Here is a 22028-nt window from a genome sequence, read left to right as displayed (position 1 = left end):
TTCAGTTTCTAAAACTATGAAAGTCTGTAGGTACCCAGGTAGGTTCAACTAGGTTTGACACCCACAGGGAGCTGAATGGTATACAAATAAAAATGTCCCACTCTTTGCTGCTACTGTTGGCATGCCTGAAGACACTTTCCTGCTAGACTGAGTTAACATCTTAGGATATGCAGTTGATTACCGGGAAGGTTTTTTCAAACAGAAAACCCTAGGACTTTAAAGGGTAGGGATGATGTCTATGTTTTAAATATATCCTATCTAGTTTGTCCTTCGTAAGTATTAATCCAGGTACTCAGGTTAACGTTGGCTATCGAGGATGCTTGAGAACAAAATCAAACTGAAAAAATGCAATACAAAATTCTTTGGGTAACTGACATTGTTTATTCTAGATACTTAAGGTCCGTATTCTAGTCAGGATGTGTCGTCTTACTAATTAATTTAAAAATCGAATTCTTACAAAATGTCTTTGGAATAGGATAGGGGAAATGTAAAGAGAGAGCATGGAGGTTTTTTCCTATTTTTGGGAGGGGTCCAAATTTAATCTCTACCTTTTAAAAAAAAAAACCTTTCGTTTCCACCATGTAACAAAGGATTTAGTGTTCTTCCATTGTTATGTAGCACCCAGGTCTGTAACAGTTTTATTTTTTGCTTTACAGGAATAATGGCCCAACCAGCAACGCCAGCATTGTCCGTCCATGATGAGGACTCCTCTGAAAGCAGAATGGTGGTTACATTCCTCATGTCAGCACTTGAGTCAATGGTTAGTGTGGCTAGTTGCTTCAGTATGTTAGAATTATGTTGCTCTCACATACAAAATTACAACATTTTCCTGAAAATTGTTGCATGCCTTTTTCACTTCTAGCTTTTATGCTTTACCTTTATGTAGACTACTCTGTAATAGAAGAATAGAACTGTAGAATATTAAAGAGTGAGTTGATAGCATATTTTTCAATAAAAAAACCTCAGTTCAATCTCTACTCAAGCAAACCATGCTAATAATAATCATGACTTTGGACTATAGGGGAGATATGATCTGAACTGAGAGATTGCACTATTAGGCTGGGATTTCACACAGCAGTTGAGGGCAATTTGTAGTTTCCAACAGGTTAAGCCACTGTAAGGATAATTATGGTATGCTAGACTAGTGTATTCCTTGCCTACTCTAGGGTATTGCACTGGTGTAGTTGTACCAGTAGCTGAAAGCCAAGTATAGACGTGGCCTTAGTCTTACAGGTTTAACTTAAGATAACAGTGAAAACACCACCGAACTGTTGAGCTTGAAGATATTGAACAGGATTGCTTCTCCTGCTTCCCATCATGAGGATAATCCTGTGGCTAAGGCATGGGACTGGGAATTGGGGGTCCTCCTTGTGACTTTGTGTAAATCTATTAATCTCTCTGATTTGGCTTCCTCATGTTTAAAATAGAATAGATAATATTTATCCTCACAGGAATGTTTTGAGGGTAAGGCCTTCTTCACACACAGAATTTGTACAGACTTTACTAAATGGGTACAGAGATGGATGTAGTTAAGTTGGTGTATCCCCTTTGCATGAACACTCTCTTAAATCAGCTAAATCATTATAAGGCTAAATCAGTTTGAATGTTTACACAACGAGGGTGTACCAGTTTAACTCAGGCCTGATTTACCCCAAAATTTAGGTCAACCTAATTACATTGCTGAGAGTTGTGAAAATTTCACACCCGGTAGGATGTGGTTAGGTTGACTTAACCCCCACTGTAGACCAAAGTCTTCCTTCAACCTATTCTCTGCCTCTCAAGTGGGATGGATTTACTACAGTGATGGAAAATCCCCTTCTGTCACTGTAGTGCTTATTCTACAGCAGCATAGCTGCAGTGTTTATACTATAGACATACCATCGCTCGGTTTCTGAACAGATTTAGTTCAGTTGGTACAAAGTGTGTAGACAACACCTAACTTCACGAATACTTCTAAAGTACTTTAAGATTCTCAGATGAAAGGCACTATAGAAGTATAAATTATCTATTTCTAATGGATGGCATTGTGTTATTTGCAACAGCGTTGAGAGCTATACCATGGCATCACTGGAAAATAAATTGTTTTCTGCATGGTTTCATGTAAAATTGCATTAACTGTACTTTTAACTATTGTAGTTCAAAGCAGCTCTGTTTTTTTCTTTTATAGTGTAAAGAACTTGCCAAGTCCAAGGCAGAAGTCGCCTGTATTGCTGTGTACGAAACAGATGTGTTTGTAGTTGGAACTGAGAGGGGAAGAGCTTTTGTCAATACGAGGAAAGATTTTCAGAAGGATTTTGTTAAATACTGTAAGTTTCCAAAAAAAAAAAGTTATTTCACAAATACTTAATTATACGTGATAGTACACTGAACTCTGTACCTAACAAGTGTTTCAATGCCTTGGACTTGCCATAATTGACAGAGTTATATTATGTAGATCAGTGTTTAAGAACATTTTTTTTTACACAAACATGATATTCAACATTCACGGTTTAGTTCACAGTGGTATTTTTACCTCAGCCAAAAGGTAATGCTACAAGACTAGCTAATGTTATTCTAAATGTGTTTAAACTCTGTCTACACTGAAGGTGCAAAGTGGTGTTTTATATCATGTTTGCTAACGCAGTTTTTAAAAAGCATCTTTTTTCTTAGTGTAGAAGACAGACTCTTAAGTAGTCAACTACTTTCAACTGTGAAAGACAGTCCCTTAGTTCCTCAGGTGACTTCATATCTTTTCAGAAGATACATGAAGCTTTTGACATAGGTAATAAAACCTTAGGGCTTGCCTACAGCTTTTTGTAGCGCCATAATTATATTGCACAGCATTAAGCTATGCTGACAGAAGCATGTTTATATGGTATGAGTGCATCCATACTTGAGGGTTGTCCTGCTTTAATTATATCTGTTTCTAAACTATAGTGGTCTAGCTAAATGGTACAACTTTTGTGTGTAGACAAGGCCGAAGAGATGGCCCACTTAGAATATGCCAGACCATCTTTCAAAAGCTTAATGACCTGTCTTGGAGCTTGTATTTCAACAATCAGTTTGCCCATCAAGAAAAATGGTTTCTTATGGTCCTTACATATTGGCCATTGAAGAATGTAGTTTTGCCTGGCTAAGTGGAGTTTTTGTTAAAAACTAAAAATCATCCTTCACCCTGTCTCCTTTGATTATTAAATATTGCTTGACTGACAGACATATTTCCCTCGCCCACCTTGTGTGTCTCATATCCTGAGACCAACACACCTACAACAACACTGCAAACAGACCTATTTAGTCCATCACAGAAACAGTGGACATACCTGAACAGTGTATTTGCTGCTGTTTAAAATTCTAAATCAGAGCTCATTCTCTCAGCACCCATTCTTTATTCATGGCGGGACTCTCAGTTGTTTAACTGTCATACAGAATTATATACACACACAGCTGCTATAGAAGTAATTATTCTGCTTGATCCGCAGTGAAGTTACTGTTCAACATACAGCATTATAACTTCATTGAAGAATCAAATAGTAGATGAGGTGTTACTGACCCAAGTCCTTATTTAAACACAAATAGCTCTGGTAAATGTGAAACACTAAGAATAAGTATGATAAACACTTGACAGCAAATGAGTTGGATTATGCATGACTTTTGTCATTATGACTGTCCTTCTTTAATTATCTCAATTTTCCACCTTTGAGTGATAATGGCTGCTGCAGCTTGTGCTTTCCTGTTCTCAAGGCGGAATGAAAGAGTAGTGTTGCTCCTTGTGTTGGTTAAGTCGCGTAATTCTATGAATAAAACTTCCAGCTCAAGTCTGGCAGTGTCTGTTGCAGCAAGGCCACAAGGAGGCTTAACTCTCCACCGGATTTCTATTCCTACCCACTTCCTGTGGCAACATGAAGCTACTATTTTTGTGTGTAGTGTAGTAGCACTTGAAGGCCCTATTGTGCTATGAGCTGTACATAGTTCGGTGGTTTTCAACCTTTTTTCATTTGCGGATCCCTAAAAGATTTTGAATGGAGGTGCACTCCCCTTTGGAAATTCAACCTGTGGTCTGCAGACCCCTACCATAGAAGTCTTAGATTAAAAACGGACTGAACAGTATTTAACTATAAATGTTTGCGTGTGCTTGGGGCTAAACTGGGCTTCTATGGTAATGACGACACTTCCAGGTTTTGACCTGTAGGTGGGGGTATTCACATACTTTTGATAAGAAAAACAGAATGCCTTTTCTGGAATCTAAAACTTTATTTTCATAAAAAGAAAAGGAGGACTTGTGACACCTTAGAGACTAACATTTATTTGAGCATAAGCTTTTGTGAGCTACAGCTCACTGCATCTGATGAAGTGAGCTGTAGCTCACAAAAGCTTATGCTCAAATAAATTTGTTAGTCTCTAAGGTCCCACAAGTCCTCCTTTTCTTTTTGTGGATACAGACTAACATGGCTGCTACTCTGAAACCTGTTTATTTTCATAGTCACCTTTTGTGGACCCCTTAGACATAGTCTCCGGACCTCCAGGGCTCCACTGATCCCAGGCTGAAAACCATTGATGTAAATATAAAGAAAGGCCATACCGTGAAAAGTTTACCATCTAACAGACAAAGGGAGAGAGACAAGCAGGCACAGCGAGACTGTGATTTGCCCAAGGTCATGCAGAAAGTCAGTGGAAGAGCTGGGAAATGAACTCTGATCTTGTGTCCCAAACCATGCTTTAATCACAAGACCATCTTCTCATAAGGCTTTGCACTCAAGAGACTCGTAGCATACCTCCCTTGCATTGGATTGTGCATAGTGTAAACATAGTTTTTTTTTATGGAAGCACAATATTTTGATGTCCAGTTTATCCAGATACTTCCTTTGTTTCACTCCAGTTTACAGGGTATTCATACTTGTAAAGTGTTCTTGTCTACTACACTAAACCAAGGGAGGATTGTGTTAAGTAGAAAGGATCAACCAGTACAGGACTTTAATAGTGGTGTTACCGGTATCCTTCCCCAAAGGCTTCATGATTTAGATGTGATCAGTCTTTGCCAACCTAAGGACCAGGCGTTCTGTTCCCATACTAGATTTCAGTGATTTCTTTTATTTTAAACAGTTGTCTTATTTTAAAGGAGATGTGCTAACTTTTCATGAAGTTAGTATTCCTAATCTGTGTTACAACCTGTATTTGTGGGAAATTGGCCCTCTCTGACTTAGTGGGGATTTTTGTTGTTTGGGGTGTCTGGTTTTTATTTGGTGCTGATCTCATTAAATCCACCTGCCATCTGGTACCATAAATGCTGTTACCTTTGGATAACAGTTTTGGGATTTTTCTTTCTGCTTGATGGCGGCCTAGTCTGTAAACGAGTCATGATACCCAAGATTGAGGCGCTGTGGAATTCTTACATAAGTTACCAGATGTAAACGAGACTCTACCCTTTTTGTTTTCTTGGCAATATATTGCTAGTTGTTCAGTGCTTCTAGTTTCCCACAGTGGTATTTGTACAAACAATAAACCTTTGGTGTCAAGAATGTTAAAATTGCAGTGCTTCATTGGATGAAACTTTTTCAAACCTAATAGATGTTTCTTCGTGGAATCATTTTGGTTTAGAAGGGATGTAAAACAGACCAGAAGAAGGGATTTATTTATTTATTTTATTTTTGGGGTGTGGGGGAGAAGCAAGACTGAGAAAAGGTCAAATAACTCATATCTAGTACTCTGTGTAAAGGTTGATTTAATTATTCCTAATAAATTAATGTTTGTTCTAGCTTTAACTGTCCCCAGTGATGCTGATTCCACCATCTCCCTTGGCAGCTTGAACTGTTCTTGTAACTAGGGTTTATAACAGTTGTCCTAATATGAAACTCAAAACCAGGGAGGCCTTCTCCCCCCACCCACATCTTTCCCTTTCAGTTAAGATGTGAACGTGCAATAAGCATGTTTTGAGACATTAGTAGGTCCTCTAGAAAAACCAGGAAAGGCCAGAATTGATCATGCCATTTCTCAGGTTAAAAAAAAAAAGGAGGGTGGGGGCAGTGGAAATAAAAATCTCTTGGAAGCCATATTTTTATTCATAAAAGAGCCGAAAAGGCACAAGCTCAGTGTTTAAAAATAATTTATTTGCAGGTCACCTTTTAAGCCAGTTGTGTTCTGTATGTTGAGAATATTGATTCCTGATTTGCTTTTACATATGTCGGACAACTAGTTTTCTTTTTTTTAAAGTATGTGTGGACTAAAACGTCGTGGCTGTTAAGTATTTCTGCGTTTCTTTTCATGTCAGATTTGCTTGCTCTTCTTCCCTGTTATGTTGTAGAGCCAGTGTTTTTTTCCTTTGTTTCCACTGCTTCACTCTTTTTTTTTTTTTTTTGGGTCCCTTTTTGCATCTTTTGTAAATATAGGCAGTGTCTGATAACTAGCAGGGCTCAGGATCTGAGACTCATTTTTGACTATTAGTAATGGGTGTAATTTAGTGGGGCTCTGGTGGTGGAAACGAGTTTAAATTGCAGGTAAACAAACTGGCCTGGCCTACCAGGGGCTTTCCCTGATTAACCCCATTACCTCTTCATGCTACTTTAGTTGCACCTGCTAACAACTATGTAAATCAAGTGCAACAACACCTGATTCTTCCCTTCTAGCTAATATGACTACCACTACCTCATTCCAATAGCATATTTTTTTTATTATTTCTTGTAAACCTTCTGGAATAGTAAGGACAGTGCTAAACTTGTGGTGGTCTTTGAATATACATTATTTCACCATTAGCAGATGCGTTGAATTTTACAAAGATAGCCACTGAACCAGGAACTTATTCATAATGTCAGAATACCAGTGGAGCATAAGAGAAAAGCTTAAGGATTAGTTTCATGCCAGATACTTTTATACTAAGGCACCAGTCCAGTCTTAGCTTGCTCACTCAAAGTTCTCATTGAATGTAATAGGATATTATAGTATATCAGGATTTTGGGATTCAGATGGAGTAAAATGTCTCAAGTTTGAAATCAAGAGTATGGAATGGCTCCCGTCGTGTAAGTAAAGCTACTTAGAAACTTTTCAGTGTAAAGCACTTTATTTTAATGGGTAGAGGTTTTAGTTGTAATACCTGTTGATCAATTTGGATTTCCTTGCTGTATATTTAAAGGACATTCTTTGTACAGTAAAAGCTGCTTTATCCGTCACTTCACCAATCAGAAAGCTTTATACACGGCATTTCTGATCTTCATTGAAATTCCAGTTTATAGTCCCATTGGTGTGGGGCCGGCAGAGGGTTGGGGCGTGGGAAGGGGTGTGGAGCACGAGCTCTGGGAGGAAGTTTGGGTGAAGGAGGGGGCTTGCGCGCAGAGCCTGTGCCCCACATCCCCTTCTGCACCCAAACTCTGTCCCTCTTAGTTAACCAGCATTTTTCAGTTACCGGCGCCCCCGATTCTCCCAACATGCCAGTAAAAACAGCTTTTACTGGAGTTTCTTTGTGTGCGTATATTACTAGTGCAAATAGTGACATACCATTCTGTAACTTACTGGCATTCTTTTATGTCACTCAGAAGCTAATTTTAACTGTAAACCCACTTATCAAGTTAACACAGCACATTGAAGAACACCTGCAAATAAACAAATAAAATACTAGATAACTGTAGTTCACCACAGGTATCTTGACTGTGTGCAGAACATAGGGTGCAGACATTGACTCTCAGCTGTACAGCAAGAATGCAAGATGATTAAAGGGACAGAGTCAACTTGAAAATCACAGTGGCAGCTGAAGTTTTTATCTGTTCTTGTTACAAGCAGCACCTAGGAATACCTTAAATGAAAGAAATTGGAGGATTTTGATTCCCATCCCCCCATCACTTTTATTTACTTCCTCCATTTGACAGTACTTTCTGCACAGTCCATTCCAAACTGGTGCTATTGGTTCTTTTCACTTCCTTTTCCAGACTTTGGGCTAATTTCACTCTCATGTACTGTTATAGAGGTAGCAGGCAGAAAGCTACTGTAAATACACTCCTCTTCAAGCTTTATTGGTAGTAACAGCAATGAAGATGGTGCTAAGCAGGCAGGTGTGCGTGCAGAGAGAAAAGAAAGAATAGTGGACCTGAATCTGGTGGTGGTTGGTTGTCTCAGGTACGCTCAGAAGAACCCTCCTGAACAAAATTAGGGTAGCAGAAGAACCCTTACAAAACTTTTTTTAAAAAAAGGAAAATATCTTTTTGAGAGTCAGAACACTCTAAAATAGTGCGTTCTATGAGAAAACCGCTCCTTTTAGATCAATATGATCAGTGGCACATTGTTCTTATACTAGCTTAGAACTCTTCCATTCTAGTGCCAAATAAAGCAACCTAAAAATGATAAACAAGGTTCAGTGCTATCAACCTGCTATCAACCTGGGTCCAAATTTCTGGCTAATCAGTGCTAGCCATTCATGCTTTGTTTTTGTTTTTTTTTGTCATAGGACAACCTATGGTATAATGTAATCTGCCATAAGTATAATGCAGATTCATAGCGGAATGTAACAACTCTCTTCATAATTGATTGTCTTTTGTTAAGCCTACCATTGCTTGTCTCAAGTAACTGCAAAGTGCTATTAAACACTCTCATAAAATCACACAACAATATCTTCATTTGGTTGACAAGGGAAGTTTATATTTGCATTATCCCTATTTAGATTATAGCTTAATGAGGCAGGGACAATGTAATCTTCTGGGTTTTGTTTTGATTTTTATAATAAAATGCTAAGCACACTATTGACACTTAACAAATAAGCTACTGTTTCTTTTTCAGTAGAATAGTTTTTCATCTGAAAAAAATCAGTGGTGCAGCTAACAATACTTTGAACTTCTATAGTACCTTTTGATCCAAGAATCTAGGAGCACACATTAGAAACAGTCATTAATTTAATCTCCACAGAACTTCACTGAGGTAGGTAAGTATTAGTCCCCTTTTCTATTATTTGTAGTAGCACATAGAATGTGCTCGGTATTGTCTCTACGCAGGAAGAAACAGTCCCAGGTGATTTAAGTGTTCAACTCCCGTACTCTGAGTGGGAGCTGGACACTTCAGTGCCCTTTGGAGATTTTCAAAGACATGAAGAAGGCAAGTGACTTGGAGGGTAGAGGTGATATGTATAGTTAACTATGTAGAATTTTATGTAGATTACTTGTAGATTTTTATTAAATATACATCACCTATTCCTGATCAATCCACAACAGTGTTCCCTCTAACTTTTCCCACACATGTGGAATGAATTTTGTTATGTGAGACGCATCCACCCTCCTAGCCCTCTGTCCCTGCAGAGCACCTCGGCTGGGGCGGGGAGATGCACCTCTTCCCCGGCCCCTGTGCTGGGGCTGGGTTGGGGCCAGGACAGGGGCGCCTCTACCCCGTCTACAGCATGTCCAGGGCAGGTCTGTGCTGGGGCCGGCGGGGAGAGGTGCCTCTCCCTGCTGCGGCAGGTCTGGAGCTTCGAGAGACGCATCTCTCCTCGCCGTAGCCCTGAGCCCCTGCACAGGGTTTAATAGGCAGCTGCACAGCCACGTGGCCGTGCAGTTTAGAGGGAACTTGGATCCACAGCCTATTTTTGATGACCAACTTTGTGTAGGCATTCTGATATTTTTTTTCTTTCAAAAATTAGAAAGACTAAATGTTAATTTCTTTCTTTTTGCTGAAGGATCTTAGTAAATGTTTGGAATACGTGAATGATGTCATTAGAACACAAAGCTGCAGTCTGAAATGTAGCTCTCTCCTATCCATCATATATGGTTGAGGGGGTTAACATCCATCACACCTCATGTGGGTGGTGGATGGTATTTTTTATTTTGTTTTTGCTCAGAGAATAGGACAATGAATACAGTTTAGATCTGGTTATTTTCAGTTCCATGCGCTAACAGCTTGACAGTACTCGCTCCCATTCAGCCATAGCAGACACATGCTTAATTTAACAAGTCTTTTGAAAAGATGAAAGAGCTGCACTGCATACAAGCCGTTGTACTGAGAAAGCCGTATCCCTTACTTCAGAAAGAATCAGTTAAGCATTATGCAACATAAACAGAACAAGGTTTAATGTAACTACCGAATAAGACGTCAGAACTAAAACCTGACGGCTGACATGCTCCTCAGATATAGGCATTTTAAGTTCCTTCATGGCTGCTTCAGAGTCTTTTTTTACTTGGTAGTATTGCACTGCCTTTCTGTTAAACTGTTCCTCCGTGTTTTTTACCTCTTTATGCAAAAACAACCAGCTTAGATGTCTCTTAGTTCATCATCATCTTTGCAGTTTGTTCTAATGTTGATGATATTTATGACCTTCATGAATACAATATAATAATGCTGGCATAAACACCTATGGCCCACCTGTTTATCAGCATAGGAACAGATTTGCTTTTAAGGCATATGTACTGTTCTTGTTCTATGTCATATTAACCGCTTTCTTCCAGATGGGCAACAGATGAGTTTTTAAGGGATTTGGGATTGGGATTTGTGTTCTGATTGTTACCAAATAATTTGCAGGTGTTTCTGAAGAGGAAAAGGCTGCTGAACTACAGAAAACAAAGACGACGTCACTTGTAAACAGGCTGACAGTGGATATTGTAGAAATGGAAGCTCTCCGAAAGTCTGTAGAGGATTTCTTCTGCTTTTGTTATGGTAAGCGCTTAAACTAATTTTTAAAAATCTGAAATAACACTCTTCCTGGGACAACTAAACCATCATTAAAGTAGGATGGAGAGTGGCTTATAGTTTCTGCCTTCAGTCTAGACTACTGCTGAGGTAATGAGCTTAATTTTTCAGTAGTTCTAAAGTGTATTTAAACTCCAAAGAGTTTGCTGTCTTATACATGTTTCACTGCACATGAACATTCTGAATGTTCCATGGAGCAGCTTTCTTTTAAGCAAGAACGAAATATGTAACCTAATGGTAATTCTCTGCACTGTCAACTGTGCAACTTGTGCTTAATTTCTGATCCATGTCTGAGTCCTGTTTTACCCTATCCCCAAAGCAATCAAGGTCTTGGAGTGTTGTAGGGGAAGTATGTTCCTCTCCAGAGGAAGAATTATGGTTTCCATCTTTTAGCTAACATTGCATCATGTTACTCAGTGAAGATCTTCTTTGGTCAATTAGGAAGTGGCTTTGAAGGAAGCCTCATGCTGCATTCCACCTTGAGAAGAATGGTAACAGAAATAGCAGACCATAGGGTGGGAATGTACAACAGGGAAGAAGATGGTTCAGAGACATGGGTAGAAACTTAGGACTTGGAAGAAGGAAGGCAAAAATATGAAAGCCTAATTTGTTGTATTTAATCTTACGTATTTTTTGTTTCCCAACAATTTATTTTACAGGTAAAGCTTTAGGGAAGTCCACGGTAGTCCCTGTGCCATATGACAAGATTCAAAGGGACCAGTCTGCAGTGGTAGTGCAGGGCCTTCCTGAAGGACTTGCATTTAAACATCCTGCAAATTATGATGTGACAACACTGAAATGGATTTTGGAAAACAAATCAGGGATCTCATTTGTGATCAAAAGGTTACATTCTTTCCCTTTTATGGGTTTGTCCATTTAAATCAGAACAGCTAATTGATATTTTTCTGTGGGTACCTTAAATTCTACAATTTTTAAAAATTATGCGCATATACTGTCTGTTACATGAAGCATTCAGTGTTTGTATTTAAATGTCTTACTACCAAATGGGTAATGATATTACTTTTTAGGTAAGAGATTTTTCTTTCTTTGTGTTAATGCAGGCCTTTCCTAGAGCCAAAGAAACACCTAGGTAAGTATCAAGTCGTTTGCAGTAAACAAAACATGAAAATTATCATTAGAATATATATTTTTATCTTCAATTCTTTGTGGGAGTTAGGGCACCTATAAACACATCTATAAGTATTCTGTTTGGCAGAAATGCCTAGATTGTGGTTTGACTATTCACTCAGTTATGGAACCATTCTGTTTTCCTTTGTGCCTTCTACCGAGAACCACTGACTGGGGAGAGAATTCATTCCAATACGTTCAATCCTCCTACAGTACTCGTCTTACTGTAAATCAAGTATTATCCCCATTATAGAGAAGGGAAAACTGATCTACAGAACGGCCAGGTGACTTGCCTAAAACTCCATAGAGAGTCACTGTCAGACCGGGGATTAACACTCATGGGTTCCTCTCTCCCAGTGCTTCAGTTGGACCACGGTTCTCTGATTGCTTATTGGAGGCCCATGCATCATCTGTAGACATGTGTTTTATGGACATAATGGAGTATGCCGATTCCAAGAATCAATGCAAGTGTGTTTGCATGTGTTGGGGAAGGGACTTCTTTAAGCAACAGCTGACTTGTTAGGAGCAAGAATTTCATGCCAGCGTATTTAAAGCCAATACAGAGCCCCATGTTTGCTGCTCCCCACTGTGAAGGGCTACCACAGGACTTCCATCTTGCAGAGGGCATTGCTTAGGTTCTCCATTAGGGATAAATTTCACTTTTGAAAACAATGTCCTGCTCCACACAAAGTCTGATTTGCAGGGCAGTGTAGACGCACCTTTAGACATGTAAGATCTTGATGTAATAGAAATGGCAAAGATTCCCTTAATGACCAAAATGATGTAAAGGTAAGATTCAGTATGCTTAAGAACTATGTAGAAACATCCATAATTCCTATTCCAATAATATTTATGCACCTAACCGCAATATAGAAACGGTAGCAAGATTGCCAAAACAGACTGGATAGTTTAATAATGTTGAGACATAGCATCAGTTTAGCTTTGTTGTTATGACTTCCAGTAACAATGATGATGGGGATAGATAAAATGTTTACATTTAATAAAAGACATTCTAATATTGTATTAGTGTTGCTTTTTAGGCTATAAACCAGAGGTAGGCAAACTACGGCCGCGGGCCACATCCGGCCCTTGAGCTCCTGCTCAGGAGCAGGGTCGGGGGCTGCTCCACACACGCATGTTGCGGCTCCTGGAGTCAGCAGCATGTCCCCCCTCCAGCTCCTATGTTTAGGGGCAGCCCGGGCTCCGCGTGCTGCCCCCCCACCCCAGCGCCACCGCCCCCACCCCAGCGCCACTGCCCCCACAGCTCCCAATGGCTGGGAACAGTGGCCAATAGGAGCTGCAGGAGCAGTACCTGAGGACTGGGCAGCACGCAGACCCGCCTGGCCGCACCTCGGCATAGGAGCCGGAGTGGGGACACACTGCTGCTTCCGGGAGCTGCTTGAGGTAAGCACCGCCTGAGCCCCTGCCCCAGCCCTGATCCCTCTCCCTCCCTCTGAACCCCTTGATCCCAGCCCAGATCACCCTCCTGCACCCCAAATCCCTCATCCCCAACCCCACTCCAAAACCCGCACCTCCAGCCGGAGCCCTCATCCCCTCCCTCCCCCTCCGCACCCCAACCCTCTACCCCAGTCTGGAGCCCCCCTGAACTCCTCATTTCTGGCCCCATCCCAGAGCCCGCACCCCCAGCCAGAGCCCATGCCCCAGGGGATTCTGTCCCAGCCTTGATCCTTCCCTCCAAATCCCTCTGTCCCAGCCCGGATCACCCTCCAAATCCCAAATTCCTCATCCCCAGCCCCACTCCAAAGCCTGCACCTCTAGCCAGAGCCCACCCCCCCAATCCCACACCTCCCATGCTGTCCCAGCCTAGAGCCCCCTCCCATACCCTGAACTTCTCTTTTCAGCCCTACCCCAGAACCCGCGCCCCCAACCGCAATTTCATGAGCATTCATGGCCCACCATACAGTTTCCATACCCAGTGGCCCTCAGGCCAAAAAGTTTGCCCACCCCTGCTATAAACAGTAACAACAACGAATCTCTTATAAAAGCACAAGCTCTCTAATTTGTGAAACTGAAATTAAATCTTGTTTAGCAAAACAGTATTAATTTATCTTTGTGGCATTTTAAACTTGTATATAATGTAAATGGCGTATAAGAAAACTATAAATTGTATCTTCATTTTCAGGAGCTCATGTGACTGTTACAGATTCTACACGCACAGTTACACCACCGAGTGGAAGGTAAAATGTCTTTTTCCTATTGAAACTATTGTAACAGTTGTGACCTTTTTTTTCTGTCTCTGATAAATATAGCGCCTTAAAAAAGAGAGAGAAAATGAGAACACTCCATAAACTTTTATGGTTTTCAGTGTCTAGTATGTATTTTTATATGGCATTTATATGGATACATTTTTTTTTTCTGTCTGGATAACCTTTGCTTACCTAAGATCAAAAATGGCATGTGTCAAACTTCCTCTTACTCTTGGCTACGTGTATATGTATATCAGTTTCATTTCAGTCTACATGAGTTGTATATAATAACATAATTAATATGTTACCATTCAGTAACGAGTTTGTCTTGTGCAGCAGTATGTCACAAGTATGTCCATCAAGCTTATTCCTTCCCACTGTCTCTTCTATTGAATGTCATACAATTTTACCATTTGGCAGTGTCTGGAACAAGTTGGAAATTCATTAATGTAAAATGTGTGTTGCAAAATGCAAATTTTAATGGAGTTATGTGCTTCTAAATAAACATCTTACTAAAAATAGTGCAGTTCTGTAATACTAAATATGTCTTAAAGAAGTTGGGTAGGGAATGAATGATATTGAAAGCCACATAAAATACTCCAGAATAGCTATTACGTGGCACTATGAATTTTTTCTCTTAACTACTTTATATCACTTCCAAGTTATTAGATAATACAAGCACTTCAGAAACTTCCATAAGCATGTTGTTGTTTCTTCTTTTTTAATTTTTTTTTTTTCCTTTAGTGGCCCTCCTGTCCAAGTAAAAACAGAACCAAATGAGGATTCTGGTATGTAACTGTTTGCACTTCTTTGCAAAACATTCTGAGCAAGCAGCCTTAATTTCAAGTGGTTGCATTTAGATAGCGGTAGAGAGTGCAAACAGAAAAGCATGAGAACAGCAGCAATTGACTGCAATAAATATATTAACAAACCCCTTCCTTCATCTAACCAAACTATAGCCTAATGGTTAAGTACTATAGGATTTAGTCGGTCAAAAGTATCCATTTTGAGGACTGAGAAATGATGTTTTATAAAATTTTATAGGTTGTCTAATAAAATTGTACTAATGACAATGTCATAAGATTGTAGGTAGATGGGGAAGAAGTTGTGATCTATTCCTCCCATTTTTCTTTAGTTTTCTACATCGTTTGGGTGGAGGGAAGAATTAACTAGCCCTGTCAGCTATAATATTCAGTCCTAACATATGGGCTTAATATCCCTTCATGTTTATCCTAGATAGTGTAAATTCACAGGTGCTGTATAGATAGATAGATGATTTTTAGCTCACTTAATACAGACAAAGAGTTAGTTTGCATTCTTGTTTTTATAAAGTAATCAGTCAGAGAGACTGAAATGAAGAAGAGTTGTCAAATCTTTGCTGCAAATGTTGCTAGAACATTTGCAGCATTATTAATGCTATTCTCTTGGGGTGGTAATCTTCCTCTAGTCAAAATGTTTTGAAAACATTTCGGAACCAATTTGATGACCTGCTGAGAGCATTGCTTAGCAGAATGTAGACCAGTTCAAGGCCCTACAGTGCTGCTGCACACAGCAAAATGATTCAGTTCCAGAAATCTCTAGATTTCAAATGAATTCAGTTTGTATAAACATAAGTGAGCAAAAATTAGTTTAGAAGTGCCATGTGCGTAGGAGGGGGATGCAAAACTTTTGTGATTGTGTACAAGAAGGGAAGAGCCCAGCTTGACTTTTTGGATCCAAGGTTGAGTTTGCAGGGCTAGCAGGTTAGAAAAAAGAAATAGGGTAAATTGAGCCTATTTGATAGGGAAGTTATTGAGATGAAAGAAACCTGGAACCCCACTATGCCATTTTTAAAAAATAGTAACTTATTACATTACTTCAAACCGGTTGCTCCTCTTTGTGTGATAAAGACAAGCCAGAATTTTGGTTTTGAATCCCTTTATCATGTGTCTGCATATGTGACTGGGTGACTTTTCCATTGCTTCTGCAGGAATTTCACTAGAGATGGCAACAGTAACAGTAAAAGAGGAATCAGAGGATCCTGACTACTATCAGTATAATATTCCAGGTAATATTAGCTTGCATATATTTTGTCTCATAAGATGGTGTATCTAAGTGTGACAACTGCTGTTTTTTCCTGTCTTTAGACACATTGTAGTTGCGTAGCTAAACTAGACTTATTTGTTCTAATACAAAACCTCCATGCTTGTAGCCATTTAAGTAACTCTCAATGAAGGAAATAGGCATACAGCTACTGCAACAGAATCCCCCCTCCCCCCGGCAGGTAAATGACATTATAGATCACTGAAAGTAAGCTAGTATTAAATAACTACATTGAGCTGGTAGAATTGTGGAAGAACGCTAGAATATGTTTTGCTTTGGTGACAGGCTTGCAAATGTAACCTCAGTGACAACTTTTTGTCACCTTTTTACTACGCAGTGTGCTAAAGGCTGTCTGGCTTAAAGCTTCATCTACCATAAAAATTGAATTGCCTAAAACTGGTTAAATTTTTTTAATTGCAAAAATGTCAGTAAATCTGACAGCATTTTTCATTGATTGCTGTTTGTAGTGATCCAATTTTGATTTTGTTTTCTGAATTTTCAAATATTTTTTACATTTTTCTGATTTGTGAAAAAAATCCATCATGTGAAGCAGCTGACCGATCAGGATTGGCAAGAACAAAAACAAATTAAAAAAACCCCAACAAACAAAAATCATTTTTAGGCATGGTAGAATTCAATTTTTATTTTTTATAATTTTAACCTATAATATTGATGTATGCAGTGTTATAGCTGTGTCCATCACAGGATATTAGAGAGACAAGGTGGGTGAGGTAATATTTCTTTTTTTTCCCATTTCTGGTAAAAGTTAGTGTGAAAGATTAAAATTTTCAGTTGTGGGAGATTATGGGGGCTCAGACAGTAATTACTTAATGATGGTAGATATTGAGATTCAAAAAGTTAAAGCTTCATAACCAATAAAACACAAATTGTCAATATCATATGTCAAAATATATAGGTAAATAACCTTAAATCAAACTCAAGTTCTCAAGCAGTATTTTTCTTTCTTTGCCTGTCTGTAAACTTTGAGTATCATTGATGGAAATATTTTTTCATTGCTTTGGGTGTGAAATCAGTGAAATCAATGTTTATTGACATTTTACTGATTAAAAAAAACCTGCTTATTCCAAGACTAAACATTTTGCAGAACAAAGTCATGCAAGAATATTTGTGTTAAGGTTTCTGTTAGATTTCTGAAAAAGAGAAAACTTCAAATATATCAAAGTTTTTGCTAAAACTTTTCAAATTTTGGAAAAGGAGGCTACTTTTTGATGGGAGGAAAAAAATTATTCAGGATATTTCGACCTACGTATAAATCTAAGGATCTTTTCAAATTTTGGAAAAGGAGGCTACTTTTTGATGGGAGGAAAAAAATTATTCAGGATATTTCGACCTACATATAAATCTAAGGATCTTTTTTAGCTGTTTACAGCTTTGTCCAGCTTGTGCCTATGGGGCTTAAATCTTGCATATTAGTCTCAGCCTGGGAACCATGATATTACTGCTCATGCTCAGAATTTAGATGTAAAATCTATGGAGTAGGGACTGTCTTTGATATGTTTATACAGTGCCCAGCACAATGGAGCCAAGGACTCTAGGTGCTGCTATAAAACAAACAAGAATCAGATCCAGATTTTGACAAAAGTAATCAGTCGTTATTTTTTAGAACCAAATTGTGCCCTCTGTATGATGTACAACTCTCATTGGCTTCCTTGGGAGATGTATGCATGCATCTCGGGAGGGAAATTTAGACCTTAGTATAAAATGTAATCTGATTATATTTTTAACAATCAGTATTGAAACAGACTTCACAACTACCCCAGTCTCCTTGCATACATAGCAACACATAGTGATGCAGTATGTTTGCATGAGTTAGGGAAAAACCATATATTCAGTAACTCTCTGCTAGGAACTAAGCAAAAGAACTAAAGCAACTGCCCAAACAGAGCAAAAAAGCCTTGCACCCTAAAGGTTTGTGTATATCTTCAGCAATATTGTTTGTCTGGTGAAAAGTAAGTGATGGAAAAGTTTGTTTTTACATAAAAATAACTGACTATGAATTCCTCACTCTGCAATCAGTATTCCAAAGTACTGAAGGTTACTTCAAAGAAGCCAATTATCCCACCAGCCTAACTAATGCAGTCTTCGAAGATACCAGAGATGCCTTGAAATTAAAACAAAGAGAACTGAAAACAAAGGGAAAAGGCTGCAAACAAAATGCATCTGACAAAGTGACAAATGAGCTTGTAAACCAGTTATACTTGACAAATCAGCTTGGACCACACAGTGCCAATTCCCTTCAAAACACAAAGTGGCTGAATAATATAATGTGTTTCGGAATTCGAGGGAATGATGAAATGAGGCAACTAAAATGGGGAGACATCCAACTGAAGCTAGAAGAAGAATGACCCTCTTGACTTTAGACTGATAAATTCAAAAGGTTACACTCACCGTAAAAATACAGAAAGATGTCCAGTTCTAACTACAGATATTTTTTCTCCAGTGGAGATCATCCAGAATGCGAGAAGGAAGTGTCTTATTTTATCTTGCTAAAAATTGTAAATCCAGTTTGCAACAACTTGACCTTCAGTGGTACAAGACCTAGTCATTGGGAATGCATTTAATAGAATCCATCTTAAAAACTATTATAGAAAAAGCAGGAATTCATACAGAAAGGAAAATAACAAACCACACTGTGACAAAACACTTAATATAGAAATTAAATGGCCATCAGATATAATTAACTGGCACAATGCAGATAAATGGATACAGGCCATTTCAAAGCATAAGTGACTCATCAAAAGTTCTTCCACTGTTGTATACAGTGTTGTTTTAGCCATGTTGATCCCAGGATATTACCTTACCCACCTTGTGTCTCTGATATTTTTTTATTGGACTATCTTCTATTGGTGAGAGTCAAGCTTTCGAGCTTTCACAGAGCTCTTCTTCAAGTCTGGGAAATGTCAGCTAAATACAAGTGGAACCGATGGGTTAGCATAAGTAGTTAATATGCATGTCAAGGGACCATTTTAGATGAAGTGGCCTGTTAACACCCCTTCAATCATAGGGAGGAAAGGAAGGCAGAAGGGGGGGCGGGAGGAAGCAGTGGGGGAGGGCATAGAGTTGAGTAGTTGGGTTATAGATTGTTGTACTAAGTCAGTAATCCAGTGTGTCTATTCAGTCCATGATTTCTAGTGTCTAGCAGAGATGAATTTAAGCTCCCAGGCTTGTTTTTGAAAATGTTGTGCAGGTTTCCTTTGAGGATGAGATCTGATAAGTCAGATATAGAGTGATCAATGTGAAAAGTTTCAGAGTAGCAGCCGTGTTAGTCTGTATCCACAGAAAGAAAAGGAGGACTTGTGGCACCTTAAAGACTAACAAATTTATTTGAGCATAAGCTTTTGTGAGCTACAGCTTATGCTTAAATAAATTTGTTAGTTTCTAAGGTGCCACATGTCGTCCTTTTCTTTTTGTGAAAACTGTTCACCCACAAGTGTTGTGGTGTTTTTGTCTTTTATCATTGTCCTGTGTGAGTTCATTCGAGAGTGTAGTGATTGTCTAGTTTCACCCACATAGTTGCTACTAAATGCTATAGGGGTATTTAGTGCACTGGATGAAGTACACCACATCTTGTGATAGGCATTGTAGTACTTCTGGATCTTGAAAGGTGTGGGGGTGGGGGGTGGGGTTTGATCATTCTATCAGTGGAGCTGTGTCTACAGGTTTTGCATCTGTTGTTCTGGCAGGGTCTGATGCCACTTGGAGTTGGTGTGTCCTGGGTCTGGGGAGCTTGCTTCTGATAAGCTTGGAGAGGTTCAGAAGTTGTTTAAAGCCCAGAAGAGGGGGTTCAGGAAAGATTTCTTTCACGATGGGGTCCCCTTGAGTATGAATTGTAGTTGTTTAATACCCTGTATGGGTTCCAGTGTGGGTCGGAGGGGGGGTTATTTCTGTATTGAAGCTTTTCACAAAATGATTCCTCTATGAGCTTGTCTACACTGCCACTTACAGTGCCTGAAACTTGCAGTGCTCAGGGGGGTGAAAAGGGGTTGGAGGCTTTGCCAGCTTTCACCCAGACCACACCACACGATCCATTGTCTACAGCCAAGCTCTACAATACAACCGCATTTGCTCCAACCCCTCAGACAAAGACAAACACCTACAAGATCTCTCCCAAGCATTCTTACAACTACAGTTACCCACCTGCTGAAGTGAAGAAACAGGTTGACAGAGCCAGAAGAGTACCCAGAAGTCACCTACTACAGGATAGGCCCAACAAAGAAAATAACAGAACGCCACTAGCCATCACCTTCAGCCCCCAACTAAAACCTCTCCAACGCATCATCAAGGATCTACAACCTATCCTGAAGGATGATCCATCACTCTCACAGATCTTGGGAGACAGGCCAGTCCTTGCTTACAGACAGCCCCGCAACCTGAAGCAAATACTCACCAGCAACCACACAACAGAACCACTAACCCAGGAACTTATCCTTGTAACAAAGCCCGTTGCCAACTGTGTCCACATATCTATTCAGGGGACACCATCATAGGGACTAATCACATCAGCCACACTATCAGAGGCTCGTTCACCTGCACATCTACCAATGTGATATATGCCATCATGTGCCCGCAATGCCCCTCTGCCATGTACATTGGCCAAACTGGACAGTCTCTATGTAAAAGAATAAATGGACACAAATCAGACTTCAAGAATTATAACATTCAAAAACCAGTCGGAGAACACTTCAATCTCTTTGGTCACTCGATTACAGACCTAAAAGTGGCAATTTTTCAACAAAAGAACTTCAAAAACAGACTCCAGTGAGAGACTGCTGAATTGGAATTAATTTGCAAACTGGATACAATTAACTTAGGCTTGAATAAAGACTGGGAGTGGATGTGTCATTACACAAAGTAAAACTATTTCCCCATATTTATTCCGCCCACCCTCCGCTGTTCCTCAGACGTTCTTGTCCACTGCTAGAAATGGCCCACCTTGATTATCACTACAAAAGGTTGTTCCTCCTCCTCCCCCCACCCCCCGCTCTCCTGCTGGTAATATCTCACCTTACCTGATCACTCTCATTACAGTAAAAAGAAAAGGAGTACTTGTGGCACCTTAGAGACTAACAGATTTCTCTAAGGTGCCACAAGTACTCAAGTACTCCTTTTCTTTTTGCGAATACAGACTAACATGGCTGCTACTCTGAAACCTCTCATTTGTGTGTATGGTAACACCCATTGTTTCATGTTCTCTGTGTATATAAATCTCCCCACTGTATTTTCCTCTGAATGTATCCGATGAAGTGAGCTGTAGCTCACGAAAGCTTATGCTGAAATACATTTGTTAGTCTCTAAGGTGCCACAAGTCCTCCTTTTCTTTTTATAATATGTGCTAACTACTTATGCTAAACAATCTGTTCCACCTTGCATTTAACTGAGACACTCAAAATACCTTTCCCAGACCTGAAGAAGAGCTTTGTGTGGCTTGAAAGCTTGTCTCTCTCACCAACAGAAGTTGATCCAATAAAAGATATTACTTCACCCATGTTGTGCCCTGTTACTTTTGTGACTTCTCTTCTCTCTTAGGGCAGATCTACCCTATGGGGCTTAGTTGATCTAAGTCATGCAACTCCAAAATAGTCTACGTAGCTTAGGTCGACTTTTGGCAGTGTCTACACCTCACTGGGTCAATGGGGAGAAACTCTCCCATCGACTTACCTTATGCTTCTCATTCCGGTGGAGTTCTGGAGTTGAAGGGAAATCGATCTGCGGTCGATTTAGCGGGTCTTTACTAGATCTGCTAATTCGACCCCTGGTGGATCGATTGGCACACCGTCAATCCCTTGTAAGTGTAGGTATGCCCTAAATGTCCCACCTTATTAGCAGGTGTGGGAATCCAGGAGGGATCTACAGGTCAGTTGTTGCTGCATCTTTAGGCCAGGAATGGCTCATAAGATTTCACCATGAATATAATATAAATGAAGTGGGAGTATCCCTCTGGCACAGGGATCCAGGGCCTGT

The 22028-nt window shown here is 39.6% G+C and overlaps 1 protein-coding gene across 6 annotated transcripts in view; it reads left to right on the top strand.

Moving 5' to 3' along the window:
* The window catches only part of GTF2I (general transcription factor IIi), a 76519-nt gene that overhangs the window by 14120 nt on the left and 40371 nt on the right, over positions 1–22028 (top strand). For all 6 annotated transcript variants that reach the window (XR_012155400.2, XR_012155401.2, XR_013634794.1 and 3 more), the window contains 8 exons: positions 657–760; positions 2168–2306; positions 10462–10596; positions 11289–11472; positions 11691–11719; positions 13901–13955; positions 14709–14752; positions 15934–16011. Coding sequence is in view for 2 of the 6 variants with exons in the window: in XM_078849277.1 (XP_078705403.1) it covers positions 662–760; positions 2168–2306; positions 10462–10596; positions 11289–11472; positions 11691–11719; positions 13901–13955; positions 14709–14752; positions 15934–16011 (763 nt within the window). In the remaining 4 variants the exon portion in view is untranslated. Of the gene's footprint in view, positions 1–656; positions 761–2167; positions 2307–10461; positions 10597–11288; positions 11473–11690; positions 11720–13900; positions 13956–14708; positions 14753–15933; positions 16012–22028 lie in introns of those variants that run through there.

This window comes from Lepidochelys kempii, chromosome 17 (assembly GCF_965140285.1).
Source record: "Lepidochelys kempii isolate rLepKem1 chromosome 17, rLepKem1.hap1, whole genome shotgun sequence".
Taxonomy (NCBI): Eukaryota; Metazoa; Chordata; order Testudines; family Cheloniidae; genus Lepidochelys; species Lepidochelys kempii.
This window is presented reverse-complemented; position numbering and strand designations above follow the sequence as displayed.